Raw genomic sequence first — 22,613 nt, 5'->3', positions numbered from 1 at the left:
AAGGGGTGCTGGAGGGGTTGAATGGGGGAGGTGAAGAAAATTGGGGAGTTTGGGGGAATTGGGGGGGGGGGGCACAGCCTGGTGTAGGTGAGCAAGCCCGCGGTCATCTCAAGATCTGTGTTGCACGTGGAGAGGAGGGGTGGGCACAGCGGTTAGCGCGCTGCGCTATGAAACCGGCGACGTGCGTTCGATTCCTGGTCACACATTCACACACACATACACACAGTCTTATGTGCATACACAGACACACATTCACATACACACATTCACAAAGATCCCCGTAGCTATATAGACTGTTGAGTCTATCAACTGTGAAATCTATATAGCACCTATTAAAACTGACACGGCACACGAGGGGGTGGGGTGACTAGCCCCACGCCTGACCGCCTTTGTCTCTCCCTAGCGGCAATGTTTACATTGCACCAGGTACTCGTTTGAGCCTTAGTCGACCGAGCAGAGGCCCAGAACGGGTTCAGCAAATTGTTGCTCTCACCTCTTTCAAGATGTTTGGTCAGCGCGGAAGAGGTCACAAAAATACATTCACGGGGGAAGGGGGGCGGGGGGGCTCTTTCTCGAGTTCCCTTCTGGTGAAGGTCCTTCTGCCAGCAGTGGTGAGAACAAGCAATTGCAGTGCTGCACCTCTACTGTGGACATTATCAGCATGCCTTTCCAATTATCTTTGTGAGCAATGTAAACACAGCACGTGCAACAAGAGGCCATCAATCCTGCAGCAGTGAATTGATCACGGCTGATGGTTACAGGTATGTTGGGGGTGAGTGGCTGTGCAGCTGCGCGCACACTGCGCCATGGGTCCTGTGTGTTGCGTTTTACTCCTGACCACGGCTAACATCAGCGGCGAGAGACACTTAAAAGCGATAATCGGATCTACCACTACTTTACCAATCCGCGCTGACAAGCGTGGCGAAGTATGGTCAAACAACCCCCGTCAACGACACGGTGTGCGGAGGCTTTCATCCAGCGGCGGATTGAAGTTTATTATTTTGATTGATAACCAGGTGAGAACTCGAGAGACGAGGATGAGCCTCATTTGCGAGAGTGGGTGAATGATTGTGTAGGTGATTGAGTGGGTGGGTGAGTAGGTTCGTGAGATGGTGAGTGAGTGGGTGGGTGAATCAGTGAGCAGGTGACTTCAAGTCGATTGTGTTTTCAGGTGTGAATTCAAGAGACCAGGATGAGTCTCATTTGCGAGAGTGACCTAGGTCACCAACACAGAATGAGCAAAACAAAGTAAACAACAGTTAAAACAACAAAACAACAAAAAGCCGCATCACACGAGGAATTGAAAATATGCCACGAACGTAATTATGTGAATTGCAAAATGATATAATTAAGGTTTAAGTTGCCACCATGGCTCTAGCCGTTGATACGAACATATGCTCTCTCCCCTCCACCAGACCCTTTACTTGAGCTATATAATCTATATAATAATAGACTTTAAAAACATTATTAATGTGTATTACAGTGGGAAAGTGTGACCCGACTGTCTGGTTGTGATAATACACAGTTGTAATTGACTAGAAAAATACAAATTGTGTTGTTTTGTTTGATGGAATAGATTATTACACGTACACACAGAATTAGCGAGCACACTGTCACGAGACACCATTCGAGGGTGCAGTAATAAGGGAGATTTTGCACGTTCCCTGATTTGCAGGGCTGGGACTTGATACAGATTTAATTGGGATGGACATTTTTGGACGAGGAAAAAAAAGCATTGCCAGTGAGGCTACCTGGTGTGCAACAGTCAGTTGTAGAACACAAAGTCAGTCGGGCTCGACTTGACATCGACCGTGGATGCACGATTAAGGAACGTCGAGTCCGGCCAATGAGACATTCCGGTTCGGATGGGCACGGGCCAAGTATCTTCTGCTTACAGTTCCCATCCATCATCGTATCTCAGCTACGGTTCTGCAATGCCAGTATCCACCGATAACCTGCACGCGAGCTTGATTACATCGCCACATTTTTAATCCCGACCTAGTGGTGGACATTCCTCATTCCTATGATGGCAGCGAGTCTATCCACAGGACAAAACCACTATTGTATGCATGTTCCACGAACTTCTTTTGCACCGTACGCAGCCAACCGCGCTAATCAGATGTGTGGGGGAAGGACAACAAACTAAAGCGATATTAATTTTATCGACCCTGGAGACATGAACGGCCGAGTTGATCTCAACCAGGATGTGAACAGAAGCCTTCTAAATTGCAAGTTGCACACTTAACTATTATAACTCCTGGCCACATCTCTCCCGCGCAAGACTAACTTACGCATGTACCAAAAAACACCCACGTTAGATGCCCACGAGAACACATCATTCTTGAACCAAGAACGTCACAGCCTCGGGTGGCGCTGCGGCCCAGCGGTGTAGCACGATCACCGCTTGTTGCAGAGGTTCACGGTTCGAATCCTGTCGGCCGCCCTGGTTACTACTGCGGGCTACATACGGCGAAAAAGAAATTCAATATGCGTACATACGCGCCGTCCGCTTCACAGTGTACGTTGATGATTGCCTGATGTCGTTCGCAAGAGTTAGGCCCCCACTGTGTGTCGGCGTAAGGGTCCAAATTTGGCAATGTCGTAATGTACTCGCAATTTGCTCAATTGGGGTTATACGCGCAGCAGCATTCGTCACCCGCTACCGGCAGACTAATGGGCCTGGGTCACTCTTGCAAGTGAGGCTCATTCTGGGTCTCTTGAGTTCTCACACCTGGTTAAGCATAAACGTTGTAATTATGACCATAACTGAGTCTCATGGTGATATATATTTTTTTATGATGGCGCTGTTTGTGATGTTTGGTCAGTTCATAGTAAAGCACCTTGAGTGTGGGATAATGCCAGAGTGCCCGGACAAAAACCCACGCATTTGAGTGGAAAAGACGCCACGTGAAGAGAACCCGTATGCGATACACGACACATCATACAGAAACGTTAAATAAATATCACAGCAATGTGACTGAAATTAATCGAGAATTCTACAGTTTCATGAACATTAAAAACATTTAATTAAAACAAAATTAGCAAAGGGGAAATGTAATAAAAACATTACAGAGCGCAGTGAAACTGCTAAATGACAAAATTGGCTCGACATCATCTCAAGCCAGCACAGGAAGCAGAGCCAAACGCACGCGCTCACACACCTGCACGGGGTGACACGACAAAGACGTGCGTTTGTGGGTGCGCATGTATGAGTGGGTGCGAGGGTATGAGTGTGTGCGTGGATCTGTGTGTGTGTGGGCGAGGAGTAGTGACGCAGTTAGCGCGCTGCGCTACGAACCCGGCTACCCCAGTTCGGTTTCGGATCATGGTCAACACCAGTGACAATTGTCTGAACCGGTCTAGGGCCTCCCCGAGGTTGATGCAGCCTAAAATGAGTACCTGGTGCGACGCGTAAAAATATTTCCACTTGGGAAACAAAGGCGGTCAGGCGTGGTGCTGGCCATCCGCCGCCTCGGGTGCCGTGCTGGCCTTGATAGGTGCTCGCAAACAGCACTTGCCCCAACAGTCTGTTAAGGCTATACGGGGGATCTTTGTCTTTTCGTATGGGCGAGTAGTCGCATAGTGGTTGGCGCACTGTCCTAAGAACGCTGTAGCGTGTCCAAGTCCCAGTCATGGCCAACATCAGCGGCGAGTGATGTCGGAACTGATCCTGGGCCTCCTGTAGGTCGGCTCAGCCTTAAATCAGTCGACTTGGCACAGTCGGTAAAGCTCAGCACTGGGGAGACAAAGGCGGTTGAGCATGGTGTTGGCCATACCACCCCATCATGCACTGTGCCTGCCTTAATAGGTGCTCACGAACAGCACTTGCCCAAACAGGCTATAGAAGCTAAACGGGGGGGGGGGGGGGATCACTGTCTTGATACATGCGAGTGTGCAGGTGCGTGTGTGTGTATGTGTGCATGCACGTGTATGTGAATGTGTGTACGTGCACGAGTGTGCGTGTGTACGTTCATCTCTACGCGTGCGTGTGTGCTTCAACTGACCCCTCCTGACCCCCCCCCCCTTTCCTTTCCCTTGCCCCCCCCTCCCCTTCCCAAAAAAAAATCCCAACGGGGCAGCAGCCAATGGCAGGCTCCGTGCCCGCCTGATCGGTCAGGTGTTGCCAGGTAACCGGACAGATCCAGCTCAACGCCGCCCACCGCACAAGTTAACAAGGCACCCACGGGTACAGAGGAGGAGAGCGATCGCTAAAGCCGTATTCATTTTGGTTTGTTGTTTTTTTTTTCTCTCTTACGTAATGACTTTAGCGGAAAGCTGTAGTCATTCGAATTGTTTGAACATTCATCGTCGAGACCATTCGAAGGGAGGGGTGGTAGCGGGCGCGCGTCAGGGTCGCGGGAGGGAAGACGGTTTTGCGGTATTTACCCAAAGTAAATGATACGAATCTTAGAAAATTTAATAAAAATCGTTACAAAGGATTTTTTTTGGGGGGGGGAAATGTTGGCAAGCATTAATTCGGCAGAATCAATTACCGTTGTTATTTTTTTCATTTTATTTGTTTAAAAAAAAAGAAAATTCAGTCTCGTGGAAATAAAAAAGCAACTATAAAAAAAACTTAGCGTGTAGAATTATTTTAATATACACACACGTGCGCGGTAATTTGCGCCGTTAATTTTAGTTCAAAATTTTTTTTTTATCGTGCAGAAAAATGTCAAGAACCAAATAATTCCGATATTATTTTAAGCGGAATTGGGAATAATTTACCGAGAAAGAACGCCGCCGCCGCCGTGAACGCCTCCTCCCCGTCAGAGCCTAGACGCGCTCACGAACGTCGAACATCCCACCGACACGGCTCGCCCCTGCAAGAGATCTAATGAGCTGATTACCGTCCGCGGTTTAACACTCGCGCCTTCGTACGACGTTAAATCACCCCCCCCCCCCCTTACATCCGACGCCGTCGCTCAGCAACAAAACATCGTCCGCAAAAAAAAAACTTTAAAAAAATCTCAGACAAGCAAATCTTAACCCGCTTATTGCGACATTCCCAAATGTGTTTCCTTGGGAGTCTCAACCACAGTTCGTATTTTACTCCCCCCCCTCTCCCCCCGGCCCCTGCCCCCAACGCCCTCGCAATGTCCATAAGCATTTAAAGTCCTGAGACGGCAGAACGAGTGGCAGTCAGCCCTTGCCTTGATTTTCCCGAGCGGCAACTTTCACGAGTGAACTGCCGAAGGGGGGGGGAGGCGGGATTGGCGGCCGGGCGAGCGAGGGTTAAAGGAAACGTCTCTTTGCATGTGCTCGCTTGCCGTAGCGTGTGCAGCCAACAGACGGTTGGCATCAATAATTATGAGGCTGCTGCTCTCGGTGGAGGTGGCGGATTAGGTAACATTTATAACCAAATGATGCCCGGCCCTGCCTGCTAATTAGGATAATTAGGAAAACAGGGGGCTTCATTATTGGGCGCGCAGCCTCCCAGGACTCCCTCCGACGCACGCTCACACGGTGAGACGCCCAGACGTCGCTCGATCGCTCGCTCGCTCGCTCACTCAATCCACTCACCCACCACCCACTTGCTAGCTGACTCACCCCCCTGCTGACCCAGCCGCTCAATCGCCTGCCAACCCACTCGCGCGCTGCCTCATCGCTCACTTGCCCACCCACTCGCTCACTTCCATGCCCGCTCGCTTGCAAAGTCGTCGTTGATGATGACGATGATGAACGCGCAGCCTCCAATAGACATGGCTGCACGTTATATTATCAATCCAGGGAAGCTGCCAATGCGTTGCGGCGCACGACGTCTGACAATGATCCCGACCGACATCAAGCCGAAAGCATAACTGCAGAATAAACATCAGTGCAGAGATGATGCTTTTCAATAATGCCGCCAATCAGCAAATGCTTGGATCTCAAATCGTTCTCGAGCACCGCTCACACTCCAATGGTGCAATCGGCAATGCTTTGGGACCTCATTACAGCCCCGAGTTGTTGACCTATCAGTATGCATATCCTTGTGACCTGCAGACATCAGGCAATTAAAATGGATTCACTCCCACGCTCCACTGCCTCCTAAACAACAGCCCCCCCCCCCATCGCCACCCCTATCCCCCCAACCAGTTCCCTCCACTGCCTACCCCCCATCCACACACGCGCACATACAAACACATGTTCGCGCACAAGCACGTACACACATGCACGACCACGCACGCCCACACACACGGACGCATGTTGCACGCAAAAATACCGCTCCCCCCTCCGTATAGACCGAACAGACTGTTGGGGCAAATGCTGTAAGCAAGCCCCTATAAAGGCCAGCACGGCCTTTGTCTCTCCAGTGGCGACGTTTACACACCCCACCAGGTACTCATTTGAGAGGCTGAGTCGACCTAGGGGAGGCCCCAGGACCGGTTCAAACATTCGCCACTGTCATTTGGTCGCGAGCGGGCATCGAACGAGGCGCGCAGCGCAGTGCGCCAACCGCTGCGCCACCGCTCCCCACGCGCGCGCGCGCACACACGCACACGCGGATAAGCCGGTCTCCACGGTTGCGTGATCTTTAGGAAACGGCCGGTGGAGTGGCGGCGTGCGAGCGCCACGCTGGCCCCGCGCGCGGCGCCCTTCCCCTTTGGCCTTCCTTTGTTCCGACGGCCGTCGCAGTCTTTTACATGAAAAGGTCACGGCGCGAATCGATTCCGCGCGCACCTCCCGGGAAATCGGTGGCACAATTCCAGCCCCCCTCCCCCCGCCGCCAGGCTACATCTCTGAATCTCTCGGCGGTTCCCCCCTCGACGACCAATTCACCCCCCATCCCATGCCCCGCACGTGCCTCATCATGTCCGACCTCGAAGGCTAAGCAGGCTGAGCCTGGTTAGTACGTCGATGAGAGACCGTTGCTTGAGAATGCCACTGTGTTGTGAAGGTTGGGCTGCAAGCGGGCCAAAAGATGGCAGGGCAGCGACGGATTCTTGAATCCATCTGTGCAGAGAGATGGGTGTTACCACCCACGAGGGTGTGCGTGATGGGTTTTCTCTGGGGTTCTCTGGTTACCTCCAACGTGCAGCCAAACAAAAGCTCGTTCATGGGATTGGTGAACTACCCGGTGGAGGGCCCTCCTGAAATTGAGCTTTCAGACTCATGCGAGTCTCTTCTGGATAAATAAATGGCGTGACTATTATTATACAAATAATACAAACTATACAAAAATAGCCATAATAAATAATTATACAATAAATAATTATAACTGCGAGGGTTAGTTTACGTAACATAAAGCACTATATGCATGTCACTCGCTGTTTGCTCAGTGCGCATTTGTATCACTTGCTCGGTTTTTTTTTTAAAGACAAGAGAGAGAGAGAGGAAAACCGGGAGTGCTAAATTTGTGAAAATGCACACCATATGTAAGGGTAATTAACGCTAATAGGTCCTCGCCGGCGAGAGAAGATGCGCCGAGCGTGAAAACAAAGAGGCGCGTGCACGCGACAGCGACGTGGCAGACACCAAACTCCTCCTCCTCGTGCCGCTCGGATCCCCGCAGGCTCACGTGGTGGCGACACGGCGGGTCGAAGGGTCCACGTCGAGTGTATTTAGTCATTTACTTCGGAGCTGTTGCCGATTTAGTGGCTCGCCCACGCCGCGCCATGAACTCGGCGGACCGCGATTCGTAATCGAGTCGTCGGTCGGGTTCGCCGAAGTGAAATGTGTGCTGTGAACCCTCCGCCACCTGACGCGGCCAGTCCATTAAGTTGTCACGTCAACAAGCGTGTCGGGTGGAGGAGGGTGTACAAGGCATGTTTTTAACCGAGCACGATCTCACCCAAAAATCAATAACGCATCATGGCAATGGTCGCGAATGGTTGCGCCTGTTTAATTTGGCGAGCGATGCCAGAACCGGTCCTGGGCCCACTCCCCATCGCACCTCCGCCAAGCCGCATTGACACCAGAGTGGTGAAGTATGGTCAAATAAACTAACAAGAAACCCCCCCCCCCGAATTATCTCGGGGTGAAACTTTGACGTGGCCCAAGCCCACTCGGGTGGCGATTTGATGCAAGGATCATTTAACACTGGGGTGAAGGATAACGCACACGAGTGGCTGCAGGGGCATGCATGTTGAACTTCATTCTCACCGTACGTAGCCAACTGTACTCATCTGAGGTGCGCGGGGGAAGGACAACAAACTACAACTTAAAAACGGAGTTCTAACGAAACGAGTTGTCAATCTGGACTTAAAAGTGCACTTCTCCAGTCGCTACCTAAAATCACGCGGAGCGGAATCGCATCAGACGCACACGTATCGTAGAAGACATCGATTCCCACACGCGCACGACTCAACCGGCAGGGGCGCGAGCTTCAGGATCGACGTCGAATCGACGGCACCAACTCAGCGTGGGACCCCGACGAGCGGGCAAGCAAGCACCGCGAGCAGTGGGGATATCAAATTCACCATCACTGGCACGGAGCCATCCCGCGTTCCGCACGGCCATCTGCACGCGACACGTTCATTAGGCAATCACCAACGCGGCACGTTTAATTACCCCTTAATTGTAAGTCGGGCAAACACAAGCGAAAAGTTGTGCAGCAATATCTGACCCCTTTTTTGCTCGCCTGTTTGTAAAAGCGCGCGAGCAAGTTTACGGAGGCCGTTTCGCGTGGCGGTTGCACAACGGCACCGTTCTGCGAGCCGTTCGGTGTCGCAGTGACCGCCAGCGATGCTGATCTTTACAGGCGACCCGCGCACCTTGTCCTTGGGGAGGCCAGGTGTAAACTCGCATTAACACAATTCCTCCGGGGGAAGATGGGGGGCCCTGCGGGGTTTTGGTGTGCGCCGTGAGCCGTTGAGGGTTTTGGTTATTTTGGACAGGGACTGTTGTTTGGAGGAGCTCGTGGGCAGGAGAGACGGGAGGGCCAAAGGAGGGGAAAGTTATCTATTGAAATTTATGGCCGCCCATTAAAACGCAGCATACAAGCGATGCGCGAAATATTCACATCGGTGCGATAAGTCAAAGCGGCATAACAGATGGAATTTCCTAATCGCTTTCCTTTTTCTTTTTTTGGGGGGGGGGGTGGTGGGATGCGACGACACGTGACCCCAACAGGAGCTGTTTTTTGTGGCAGTGCCGGGGTGGCCTTGGGTTCTGCAGCCGAGGCCGTCGGACGAGGCGAGCTGGGGCGGCGGTTGTAAGGGCCGTGATTCACTCGGCCAGGTTTAGCGCCCACCGCTGGCAATCGTCTCCGACAAAGCCGTTACTCTCGAGCGGCTCTGGCAGCTTGGCACCGCAGTGACACGGCGTGACAACGGGGCTTCCGTCAAGACAACTGTGAACAAAGACATCTATGTGTGTGTGTATGTATTATGTGTATGTGGGGAGCGGTCGTGTAGCGGTTGCTACGAACCTGGCGACCCGAGTTTAATTCCTGCTAACGGCCAACACCAGTGACGATTATCTGAACTGGTCCCGGGGCTCCCCTAGGTCGACTCAGCCTCAAATGAGTACCTGGTGTGATGTGTAAACATCGCCACTGGGGAGACAAAGGCGGCCGGGCGTGGTGTTGGCCACCCCCACCCCTCGTGTGCCGTGCCGGCCTTTATAGGTGCTCGCTAACAGGACCTGCCCCTACAGTCTGTTAAGGCTATACGGGGGATCTTTATGTATGTCGCAGTGCATGTCGCACTGTACGTAGCCAACCGTGTTACGGGGGAAGGACAACAAGCTAAAGACGAAAAGCAGTTCTAATTTGGTCCACTTGGTTACAAGTGTGAGATACCACGGTGTCGATGATACTCCGGTGAACCGACTCACCCGTCCATGCTGGAATGATGATGGTGCGTTCAGTTTTGTGCGGACGTCACCAGGTCATGTTTTCTAAAACTAGTGATAATTACCTTCAGAGTGACACCCGACGTGCATAATTAGGATGATTTTGACTCGTGAGGGTTGCCTAATTTGTGGAACCAACCCAATAGCGTTGGTGTCGTGGACGATGTGATTCCCGATCGTGAGTCTGGCTACCAGTCAAGTATTCAGTTTCATTTTTTTTATTTAAAGCTTTCGTGACTGCAGGGATTCATATTCTTGGTTTTTTCGGTAAAGTCACGTAGAAGGGAAACAATAAAACAATTAAAAATATATATAAAACAATAATATTCTCACGACGTTTCGACTGCAACACAAGCAATCATCATCAGGTGTGAAAACCACAGCAAGAAAATTTGAAAAAAAAAATATTGCTGTGGTTTTCGCACCTGATGATGATTGTTTGTGTTGCAGTAGAAACGTCTTGAGAATTTCATTGTTTTATATATATTTTTATTGTTTCTCTTCTACGTGACTTTACCGAAAGAACCAAAAATATATATTCAGTTTCAGTTTATTATTATAATTTCTTTGTATAGCCCTGTGAGCCATTCGGCTCTTGAATCGGGCGCAACCACAACAAACAAAAAAACAAAAACACGAACAAAGTATGCTGGTTCTATATAATTAACAACCTCGCCTACTATGCAGGAGGCCGTGGGTTCGCCTGTATATTTAGAGTTTGCGTGTCCTCCCCGTGGTCGTGCGGAATTTTCTCGGGATCCTTCAGTTTCCCCCCCAAAATTTATAATTAACGTGCATCTAGAGGATTTGTCTGCTATACATTTCCACGCGATAGACCACTTCGTTGGACTATCATTTCTGGTCAGGTCACTTCTGAAGAGCTATGTAGCTCAGTGGGCCTTACCTGGTAGAAAAAAAAAATGTTTAGTTGTATTTGAAAGGTAAGAGGTAAAGGTGCGGCCCCGCAATCGCTCACTCACGCCACTGCTGGCCTGGCGGGAAGGGCCTCCGATAGAGGGAGCTCTAGAGAACAACTTTGCAGGATATTTGGCCTACTCTTCCATGTCTTTGAATACCACTTGCACCTTTCCCCACTCGCGAACTTCTGATAGACCGTGGTAGATCCACTTCTACTGCTGGGTGTACAGAGGCCGGGCTATGTAAGAAACTTGCTCACACGGGGGTTGTTTAACCATACTTCACCATGCTGGTCAGCGCAGGTTGATGAACAGGTTGTACGAGGCCAGTTCAGATATCGCTCGCCACGAACTTTAGCTAGGAATCGAACGCAGGTGTTCAGTTTCACAGTGCAGTGCGCAAAACACCGCACCACCGCTCCACCCAATAAAAGTAAAAAAAAAAGAAAAGAACAGCACGTGCTGAAAATTTCAACAAAATATATATTAAATATACACAACTCAAAAGCATTAATCTCGTCTGCAAGTGGCTGATGGATTGTTACTCTCCTCAGCACCGTGAGAGACAGCAAAGGCTTGGGGAGGGCCTCCATCCAGCAGTGGGTTGATCACGGCTGCATAAGAACCCCGCTCCGCTGTTACATTGGGGCGGCAGAGTGGAGCAGTGGTAACGCCTGCGTCCCGCAGCAAGAAAGCCCTGGGTTCACGTTCTGACTTGGGCGCCGGTCTGTGTGAAGTGTGTACGTTTCCCCCACCCCCTCCCATAGCCAAAAACATACAATGTCACCGGTGTTGGCCAATAATCCCAATGCAGGACCCTCCTGAAAAGGAGTCTTCGGACTCAGCGTGGCTTTTCTGGGTGAGCAAGTCAATAACTGTAATAATGGTGGGAAAATAAAGCAAGTATTGTGGGCAATCAAACGGCGAAAAATGTAAACGTGAAACAATTCCGCCGGCAAGGCCGTAACACCTGCACGGCTCACGAGTGCGGGCAACGTATTAGCACCGGCACGGTAACCACCACTACCACACCAAGGTCACAGAGAGAGAGAGAGAGATGCTTCTACATCAATTTTACTTGGCGGATTAGCCAGGCGGGCCTCTGATCAAAGCACGAGCACTGACATCATCCGAATTAATAGCATCATTACTCCCGACATCAGGTTACAACAGCCTTGCAAGGGCTTCTGTGGGCAGTTACGAGTAATTACTTCTGCCTTCTGTTATCATGAGGAGAGCCCACAATATTTACGTCCACTTGACTTAAAAGGAAAAAGCCATTACGGTACATTACATTTCTAGCGGAAAAGGGGAGTAAGAACAAAAAAAAAACGAAAGTGATTTAATTAAAGGCGCGGGGGGTGGGGGAGAATGTAACTTTGACAGTTTGTAATTCTAATTTTGACTTCTAACACCGCTGGGATGGCAACGGGTCTCTCAAGCACGGGGACACCTGGTCGGGGTGATTGGTGACGTGCGAAAGTAGGATACAAGCCCCACCGACATGCCGGTCGACGTTTACCGCAATGCTGCAATGTGTTGTCGTGAACGAATTTGCAGGCCACTCTGCCTCCCCGTAATGGGCCGCGTGTATCGTTATGCCTTGATGATGATAATAATAACAATAATTATTTAAAGCCCTTCGTCACTCCACTGTCGGATGAAGGCCTCCCCGCACACCACAGGCTGTGAGCGTTGCTTGAGGTGCGTGTGGTCTCGATGATATATGACCAGTTCAGATATCGCTCGCAAACCTATCCTAGACGTGGTCAGGAATCAGACTCGGCTTGCCAGGGTCATATCGCGGTGCGCCAAGTGCAGCGCCAACGCTTTAACATTGCGATTGGGAAAAAAAAAATCACAACTCAAACTACTAATGTTTGGCCTGATGAGAACTGAAGACCAGGATTGGCTCATTCGCAAGATCTCTGCCCTCTGCGATCAGCTCAGTTTGCGCCTGCGGGCACGCGCACACACATCACAGGCTGCTGCTACCGATCATCAGTCTCCTTAGAAATTCACGCAAATTAAAACGTTTATCGATAGGTATGAAATTGTCGCCACTCAGAGCGAAAAAGTGTATCCGTTATTTTAGTTGCGCGGCTGTGTTTTTGGCGCAACACCATACCGCGAACGTGCGTCACTTGTCGCAAGCGTAAGACATTCAATTAATTTCTGATTAAAAAAAAAATTAAGATCGCCGAACTCGATGGCACTCGGCCGTCATCAGCTACTGCGGACGGCTTCCGATAACCGCGAGAATCCGTTCAATTTCTTTCGTCGCAAATTAAAATCCGCACACAAAAGGAATTCCGACCTTATGCAAATTGCAACAGCTTAGCAGCCATGCGATTATATTCATAGAGATCTTAGAAACTATTTCAGACATAAGGGCCTTAATTAGATGTAATTTTCCTTTCTGAATTGAGGGTCAGGAGAGAGATCCCCCGAACGGAGCCACCAAATGAAAGGGTCGGGTCTCAATGCGGTTGCGTTGGAAGTAACTGCCATGTGCAGGTCACATTCGCTTGAGAAAGGAATGTTCCAGTTACCGGAGACATAATCCGTTAATCGGCAATTTAGCCGACTTGCTGGACGGCTGCCCCGCCAACGGGGGATTTCTGAAGATTGTCCGGTATCTTGGAAAACGCTGCCGCGCTAAGCGACGACAAAAAAAAAAAGACGGCCGCTGTGATGAGCAAGTTATCGCACAGTCCCGGCGCGAGTGTTTGTGTGGCGTCTCGCTGTAAGAGCAGGGCCCGCGCTGCCGGTGAGATGCCAGCTACGACGTGAAGGCGGTGAAGGGCGCAGCGCTGCCATTCGACCGCTCACGCCACCGCTGGCACAGGAAGGGCTTCCAACTAGGGGGAGCTCTAGAGAAACCCTTTATATTTCGATTTAAAGCTTTCGTGACTGCAATGATTCATCTTCTTTGGTTCTTTCGGTAAAGTCACGTAGAATGTGTTATTTTATTTTATCAATTTATTATTTTATTCTCATTCTACGTGACTTTACCGAAAGAACCAAAGAAGATAAACCCTTTATAGTTGAGTATTTGCCCGACTCTTTCATGATATTCTTGGTTCTTTCGGTGAAGTCACGTAGATAGAAAATAAAAATATTAATTAAAATTTTAAATGATAGCCAGATTAATTGGAAGACGTGGGAGTTACCACACTCTATCTCACCACCCGGGACTTGGCGATCGACTCTTTACACCGCTGGAGGAGGAGGAAGGGTGGGGTTGGGGGGGGGGGGAATTAAGGATTTTAAATCCCATGCCGGAAGAACGAACCTTCGACCTCAAGATTGCAAGTCCAGCGGCTCTCCATTAAACCGCGGCAGCTTCCCTTCTACTACGTTACAATTTAACGCAGCGTTGCAACAAGGCAATCGATGTCTACGGGAACGACGCATGCCGATAGCCGCGAGCAGCGGTCGAGTTGTCATCTCAAGTCCGTTGACTTCGTGACTCTGAATGTGTGAGCCACCCCGTAGCACGCGACACCATCGGGCGCAAAACCGCGTCAACGTTCGCCTGCAGACATGCCGAGAGCGAGCGTCGTCGCCGTCACGGACGACGACGCTCGCTCCACGCAACACGACGTAGGAGCGGCCGTAACGACGCGCCAGTCGGAGTGTTGTTGATTACGACGACGCTGTTCATTCCGCGCCACGCTCACAAACATCGTGTCGCGAAGACACGCGCTCTCAGGGCATGAACATTTTGATTTCGCACCTCTGATTGGCACGGGTGGCTACGCGCGGTGCGAAAAAAAGTTCAATGTATAAAATCCATTTACCGGTTTCGTTTTGCAACGCGTGTTAAATCACAACGGACTTTGGCTTAGCCAAGACGGTCACCGCATCACGCACTTTCAGACGCGCTTCTGTGGCCGTCTGGAATGCTCTTCCTTCCGATATTAGGAAGCGACTAGAGCGATACACTTTTAAATCTAACACTGAAAACTCATTTCCCTTTAGAACTCCACTCTGTGTTCAGTTTGTTGCCCTTCCCCCGCACCTCCGGATTAGCACGGTTGGCTGCGTACGGTGCGAAAGAAGTTCCACGTGCACATTTTGCACTTGGCTCCCAAACCCTCAGCGCCCACCTGCGACACTCGCCACTCGCCGAACTATAATGTTCACGGGTTCAACTCCGCGAGCAGACGCACGCGCGTGAACGGCACGCGGCGCTTGAATCCAACGAGCGGGCGTGTTCAATTGCCGCTTCCCCAATAACACGAGAGAGTGGAGTAAATTGCGGGCTCTGCGTTATGGGCGCGCTTACACGACACCCTCGGGGGGGTGGGAGGGTCACGGTAATAACTCCCCCCCCCCCACCGCCTCTTCCTCCCCCAAAAAACCTGTCAGCCCGAAGCGAACGAGCGTCCGTTTCACGTGCACTCAACCCTGTACGTCGCGTACGCATTTCCCCGCACGCGTGCGCCATTTCAGGCTGAGGTGACCTAAGCAACCCCCCCCCGCCCCCCCAGGTCATGTTTCGATACTCTCAGCCTCTGTATCCATCGTGCCGAGAGAATTTGCTAACCCCGACGGTAACACCAAGGTAAAGATCCTAACCCCCTAACCCCCATCCCTTAACCCCTGACTCCAAACTTAACACCTAATCCTCATGCCTGGGGCATAGTGCAGTTGTTGGTGGGCACCTATTAAGGCCAGCACGGCGCTCAAGGGGGTGATGCGGCCAATATCACACCCGGATGTCTTTTGTCGCCCCAGTGATGATGTTTGCATACACAACCAGATACTCATTTAAGGCTGAGTCGATCTAAGGGAGGTCTTCGGAGAGATCTGGATACCACTTGCCACTTGGTGTTAGCCGTGGCTATGAATCGAAGTCAGGTAGCTGGATTTGTGAGCACAGTATGTTTATTATTGTGGCAGCGCTCAAAGAGCGTGCATGCGCGACACCATCAGTGGTGCAGTGCACTGCGCTACGAATCGAGCGAGCGACCCCAGTTCGATTCGCTCTCACGACCAAATGTCGGTGACGAATATCTGAACCGGTCCGAGGCATCCGCTGGGTCGATTCAGCCTCATGCGAGTCCCTGGAGTGGTGAGCAAACATCACCACAACCTCGTGTGTGCCGTGTTGGCCGCCATCATACAAAACAGCACTTGTCCAACAGTCGGTGAAGGCTATAGGGGGGATATCTCTGTCTTTGTGATCCTGCACACGTGCACACACGCATAAACAAGCACACGCATATGCACGTGCAAAATACAATGATCCACCTGTGGCCTTTAACGGAGTTGTGGGGAAGGTACTGTTACCGAGCAGCGAGTAAGGCTCACCACCGATGTTAGACGAGGTTGGGGCTCGAACTCGTGCATGCGTGGGGAGCAGTGTGCCACCACTCCCAACACACAAATAAAGACAAAAAACCCCCCAGTACAGTCTTAGCAGACTGTTGGGGCAAGTGCTGTTAGCGAGCACCTATGAAGGCGGCACGGTACACAAAGGGGTGGGGTGGCCAGCACCTAGCCCGGCCGCCTTTGTCTCCCCAGTAGCGATGTTTACACACCGCACTAGGTACTCGTTTGTGGCCGAATCGACCGAGGGGAGGCCCAGGACCGGTTCAAACAATCGTCTCCGGGTGTCGGCCGTGAGCGAGAATCAAACCGACGTCGCTGGATTCGAAGCGCAGCGCGCGAACCGCTACCCGCTGCCGCTCCCCACACTCCCCGCACTCCCCACACTCCCCGGACTCCCCGGACTCCCCGGACTCCCCGCACTCCCCGCACTCCCCACACTCCCCGCACTCCCCGCACTCCCCGCACTCCCCGGACTCCCCGCACTCCCCGCACTCCCCACACTCCCCGCACTCCCCGCACTCCCCGCACTCCCCACACTCCCCGCACTCCCCGCACTCCCCGCACTCCCCACACTCCCCGCACGCGTGCAGACATCACTGGTCAACGCGACGGCGAGGCGAGTGTTTCACCTCGGAGCAGGATCGTGAACGGGTGCAATTGATGCACGCGGCCAATTACCCGTGCGGTGGAGGCACGTGGGGGGTCTGCGTGGCAGCCAGGCGGGACAGCCAGGCGGGACAGCCAGGCGGGGACAGGGTACGACAGGAGGGGAAGCCAGCAGCAGCCGATGTCTCAGCGCGTCGGGGAAAGTATCCGCTCGTGCAGTGAAGAAAAACATTGCTGCAGAGGGTGGGGCCGTTGTGTGATGTGTCAGCACAGCTTCGACCCTGGGTTCGAATACGTGTTGCAGCACCTGTTGTTAAACCAGGTTCTCGAGCAAAGTGAGTTGATGATGGTCTGGGTCACCAATGACTGAACACAAAAACCCAACTTCATATTGAAAAAAAAAAAAGTTTTGCCGGCTGCCTGTCTGTCGCACGTCAAAAGTATCCGCACCCGCCGAGGTCGCCGGCCAGTGTTCCACGGCGAACGGCGCTGCGCCGGCATCTCGGCGGGCGGGCCGCACGGCCACCCAGGCCCTGCCCCAAAAACCGCTCACGCCCGAGGCCAAGTTTACGACGTGAAGCGAGATCCGTCCCTGGCAGTCCACGCGTCTCCCCGAGGTCCCCCCCCGTTACCTCTGGATAACCGCGTGCCGCTCTCGCAGAGGAATGCAAAGGCAAAGCAGAACTCCAGCTGCACAGGCAGGCAGGGGCTGCTGTTCTTTATCCGTCTCATTGGGATCAGCTGTGCGAAACGCAGCGCGCACCGCACCGCTTGGCCACGCGGGTCTCGAGCTCGTCATAGATTGGAAGTAAAAAAATAAAAAAAGAGCGATTTACTAAATCATTTTTTTTTATTCCGCTACTGTTCTTTGTAGTACAGTGCTACATTTGAATGTTGGGGTATGATACAGCCCTACTCAACTCAAGGTTTAGATTTTATTTTTAAACAGCCCTGAGTCAATTCACTGCTCGACGAGGGCCCTCTCTCCATGCTGTGTCAGCAGTGTGGGATTCATCGACCGTATGTCGCAGTGCGGACTGACGAAAGCGCAGAAGTGCGGTACAACGAGGGGACTTTGCTGCACTGGTCTTTCTCTACTGACATCACAGCCCCGCAGCAGCAGCAGCAGCAGTCTGCAGCGCCCATCCAAGCACTGTCCAGGCTCAACCCTGCTTAGTTTCAGAAATCTGATGAGATCGAGCGCATTGCAGGCGATTTGGTCACTTGTCGTCGTTGTTGTTGTTGTGTGTTTTGTTGTTTGAAGGCATATTAAACAACTGTGCCAGGTGGTTGTCTTGATTCCGCTGGCCAGGCAAGTGTCAGGCCTAACACAGGGACTCGCTCCGCTGTAGAGAATAATCTGATTGAGACTTGGACAGCAATGGCCAGGAGCCAGATAGGAGCAAATTTTCATGCAAAAAATGCATGCCAGCACCATGGGGGTTTTTTTCCTACCAAGTAAATTTATTTAACGAACTATTTTTTTTATTTTACAAGGTAAGGCCCACTGAGCTACATAGATAGCTCTTTCGCAGAAGTGACTTGGCCACAAATGATAGCTGAACGAAGTGACTTATTACATGGAAAATGACAGTAACCAAAATACCACTTTGGGTGTCCGAGTTCGCATTAAAAGTGAACATCTCAAAGTTTGTAAAACGTAAACACCAAGAAACCGCTTCTTGGAGATGCACGAGAGGAGCGTGCAGGGAGAAGTGCTGGGCAGTCGCCATATATGTGGAACTTCTTTCGCACAGTACATAGCCGACCGTGCTAATCGGAGGTGAATAACCTTCGACCTCTCGAGCGAAGAGATGAATTGTCACGATTCAGAAATGCCATTTTCAATATTTTTTAACGGTCTCGTTTTCATTGGTTCTCAATTTTGGTCCGTCACATTTGTACGGTTTCCTCCACTCCATCAGCCTCGTTGCGGCACGCGCGGAAAAATTGCAACAATATCAACGAGCGGTTATCAAGCGCACGCTTCGACGCATTTAAACGAGAGCGTAGGGATTGGTCTCTAATCGACGAGCCGAGGCATCGTGACAGGCCCGTTGGTAAGAACGACAAACAAACAACAACGCCAAGCTGCACCGACCAGCGTGGTGACCACGGTCAAACAAACCCCAAATTCTGACACGGCGTGGGGGGAGACCATCATCCAGCAGGGGACTGACAAAATAAGCTACAATATTTTGAAGCGTTGGCTTATCTATTTCACTGTGAATGGAGCCTAAAAAGTCAGCCACTGTGAGAATTCAAATTACTTCACGTAACTCCTGAAATCAACGTCTTCGCTCTGAACACTGCATTTGATAGTGTTTTCGATACACGATCACATGACAGCATTTAACATTGAACTTGGTATTGTTTTTGATTTAGCAAAGGAATGCTTGGCAATGACGTGCAGAAACTGGACCCTCACATTTGCCTCATGCTGAAAACCGTTAAACCAATTTACCCACTGAACCTTGGCTGCTGTTCCACTATTTATTTAACCCAGATCCCCCCCCCCCCCCCTTTGCTAAAGAAACTCCTGCTCCCAATGGTCTCTTCCCCCTGGTCTTAAATAAAGGACGTTAACTGACTCCGGCACTTCTCCGAGTGCATTAGGTATTTGGCTAGGATCTTCGTCTTCATGGTATCAGAGCAATTAGCATAATCACCTAAGTAATAAAGGTTCTATTAATAAATCACCCCTCCACAAATTCGTCTGAGATCCCAGAAACCAACTGTTGGAGTTCTGCTGCCGAGGATCCTATCAAAAGTTGAGGGCCCCGCGCATCTGCCCCTTCGTGGCTCCGTTCTGCCAAGAGAACTGTAGCGGCTCCGTCGTCAGCCGTTTCAGGAACAGCGACCACTCGCTGCCGCGCTCGCCTCTTTGCCGCAGTTGAGTCGGTCTAGAATCACGGCGACAGTGCAGTCAAGACCTTTCCAAATCACATTCCACGAAAAATAAAACCCAACTGGACGGAGTCTGCTGCCAACGCTCAGCGGTGCCGTTCCCGTCCAGCCTGCGTGCGCGCAAAATACACGGGGGGGGGGGTGGGGGGGGGTTCTTGGTGGTGGCGGCGGCCGTGAGTAATGGAGCGCACACTCTGTGGCTGGCTGCGCGGGAAGATGTGAGCGCGTGATAGAACCGACGTGGGACGGCGCAGATACGATCGACGGGCGAGCGCCGGGGCCTGCCCAGAGGCCCCCGTGCGTGCGTTACATGGCCAACGAGCGAGCTGAGAGCGGGCGGGCGGGCGGGCGGGCGGGCGCTCAAACACACGCCGCATTTCCTGAGGGGCCCCTTCTTGGCCGCGCTGGGCAGGTGAGCGAGGGGGTAGCGTCCCCATTCGTTGCGGTTAAAAGTTCAAAGTTCAACTGCTGCTCAGCTCTACACCGCCACCGCCATCATCGTCACTGCAATGCTCCAGAATGTGACAATCAATTCCACGCACCGTCAGCGTAGAGAACGGGGTGAACCCTGGGCATGTGACGATTCATCCCGGTGAATATTATGATAAATCCGTGTCGCGATTTTATTTTTTTAAATATGTTTTTCCTTGGAAAAAACATCTGATGTTTTTTTTCTCAATTGTTTTTTTTCATCTCGTCTGTACAGTTTTGGTCGCTCCATTTTTGTAAATTTAACGTTAGCATATCTGGTACCTACAATTTGCACAGTGTGTAAATAAATGCAGGATTCTGTGTGTATTGTGAGAGTAAGAAGTGGTTTTAACTGATGAATCGATGCCTCGATGCACAAATAGTTACTGGAACTGTATGTCACACACACCTGCAGAGCTATTAGCTATCCCACATTAGGCTGTACAAAGTTACACTGATGATCTATCTGGGTTTATTTTGTGACTGAAACAAAACATTACCCGCAAGCTACAGGAGTGAATTATCATTGTTAATTTTCTCTATAATGTACTTATTAATGCAACGTTATTAAAATTATAAACACAGCAGGAGACACCATTTGGCACTATTGCGTGACATAAGAGTGTACCTGTGACATTTTCTCCTCCTCCCAAAACTTAATAAAAATTACGTTATCAGTGGGAAAAAAAATTCGCGAATCTAGAATCGAGTCACAACCACGAAACGTTACAACTCGTCTGACCATGTGGATGAAAGGAGAGGTTAACTGTTACCTGTCCGAGCGACATTTTGGGCTGCCACCCCCTGACATTAAAATATCCAGGACATATTACAAGAAGGAGGAATGTCTCACATCGTCCGGAACGGCAGACGGAGCAGTTAACGTAAGCCGTGAACAGTCCGGAGCACTGCTCCGGGAATTATTTTGGCACCCAGCCACATTCACCTCGCCTTGTTTTGTCCTCGCGATTCAGTAGTGTGGGTGGTGGTGGCAATATAGGGAACGATAATATGGAATCATTATGCTATGAAGAAAGGGCCATTTCCATGAAACATCGCCTATTATATGTTTCCTTTTTGGGCCGCAGTGTTATTGATGAGCGTGTTGAATGTTTTATTTGTCCTTGGGCACCAATGCTAACTCAAGTATCACCAAACAATTTACAGGATCGTTATGGATAGGCATACCTTGTACTTGCTGCATTCACAGTTTAGTGAATAACATAAAAGAAAACATTTATAGTCCTGTGTCAGTCCACTGTTGGGTGAAGGCCTCCCCACATTAAATTAGTTGTAGGAATCTTTTGACCAAACAGCGCAAGGTGCGAGGCCTAACGCCAGCCTAGCAGCAGTCCAGGAAAATAATAAGTGAGAAAATGAGCCCTGGGTGTATCATCATCATTATTATTATCACCCGCCCCTACTGGACATCTGTGAAATAGAGATTTATAGCTCATCGGATTCCTCCAGTATAAATACATATTCTCATTTTGACTTTTAGCGTCCCGGGAAAGACTTACAGACCTCGCAGGACGGACAATCGGAGGAGCGGGAAGACGATCCTGGGAAAACCGGAACAGGTGGCGGCGGTTCTTGGTGTTGTTATCGGACCCCCCCCCCCCCACCACCGTGGGTGTGAACGGAGGGGCGCTCACCTGGGAGTACTGCGGGAAGATGGCGATGGCGAGGGGCAGCGCGGCGGCGAAGGTGGCTGTGCACACGAGGGTCTGCAGCGGCAGGGCGAGGCGGGGCCATGCACGCAGCAGCGCGGTCCTGTGCCAGGCGCACGCAGTGAGCCCCCCGCCCCCCATCGATTATTAATTATGATGATGATGACACAATGCGGTCGGTTAATTAAACATAAGGAGCAAATCCCACAGACGGGGTTGGCTACGCACGGCGCGAAAGAAGCCTAACGCACGCACGCACATACATACCAAGCAAATGAAAACCCTTACTACCAAAGCAAAATAAAAAATGAACAAATTAAGAAATGGCACTAAAACAAAAAAAGCACAAACAACAAAAGAGTTATCACAACAAAGATTAGCACGGCTGGCTACGTACGGTGCGAAAGAAGTTCAACTACATACATACGGCAAACTACAACAATGACAAATTAATGTACACTCACATGGACAACAGGCAATTAACAACTATTATCGTTATTATCATGCTGTTATTAAACAGAAGTGTGAAGGCAAATCTTGTGTGCAAGTGGAATGCTTACGCAGGCATTATTGACCTCTCAAGCACATAAATATTTCATTGGGTAATGCTGATCCTTTCTTATTAGATCCTGTGGCTAATATAGATCCGTAAAAGAAGACATCTTAAAAATAAAAAAACGCCAGCAATTACGCACTCTTTTAGAGATACGTCGAACATTTCACGCGCGAATTAATAAAAAAAAACCTTTTAAAATGAACACGTTGTGCATCAAGGGCCGTTAACATGAATTTGCGCGCTTCCACGCGGAACTCTCACAAGGCATGCCGGCCACCGTGCAGGCCAATCCTGAAATGTGAAAATCGATATCCCAAAAAAGAATTTTAAAATATATATCACACTTAATCAAATTACTATTCTTCGATTAAA

General features: G+C 50.7%; 1 protein-coding gene and 1 long non-coding RNA gene across 5 annotated transcripts in view; one reads left to right on the top strand and one right to left on the bottom strand.

Moving 5' to 3' along the window:
• The window catches only part of SFXN5 (sideroflexin 5), a 151,573-nt gene that overhangs the window by 5,453 nt on the left and 123,507 nt on the right, over nt 1-22,613 (bottom strand). For 2 of the 4 annotated variants that reach the window (XM_076065891.1, XM_076065892.1), the window contains exon 13: nt 21,671-21,788. The exons of the other annotated variants lie outside the window; for them this stretch is intronic. In XM_076065891.1, the coding sequence (XP_075922006.1) occupies nt 21,671-21,788 (118 nt within the window). The remainder of the gene's footprint in view (nt 1-21,670; nt 21,789-22,613) is intronic. 4 annotated transcript variants of the gene reach the window in all.
• On the top strand, nt 706-22,220 carry LOC142924153 (uncharacterized). Its single transcript, XR_012941317.1, has 3 exons — nt 706-1,016; nt 4,080-4,186; nt 21,517-22,220. It is a non-coding gene; the product is annotated as an uncharacterized LOC142924153 (long non-coding RNA).

Source organism: Petromyzon marinus, chromosome 9 (genome assembly GCF_048934315.1).
Source record: "Petromyzon marinus isolate PM22_M1 ecotype Great Lakes invasive population chromosome 9, UKy_Petmar_22M1.pri1.0, whole genome shotgun sequence".
Lineage (NCBI taxonomy): Eukaryota > Metazoa > Chordata > Hyperoartia > Petromyzontiformes > Petromyzontidae > Petromyzon > Petromyzon marinus.
Note: the sequence above shows the minus strand (reverse complement) of the source record. Positions and strands in the feature narration are given on the sequence as shown.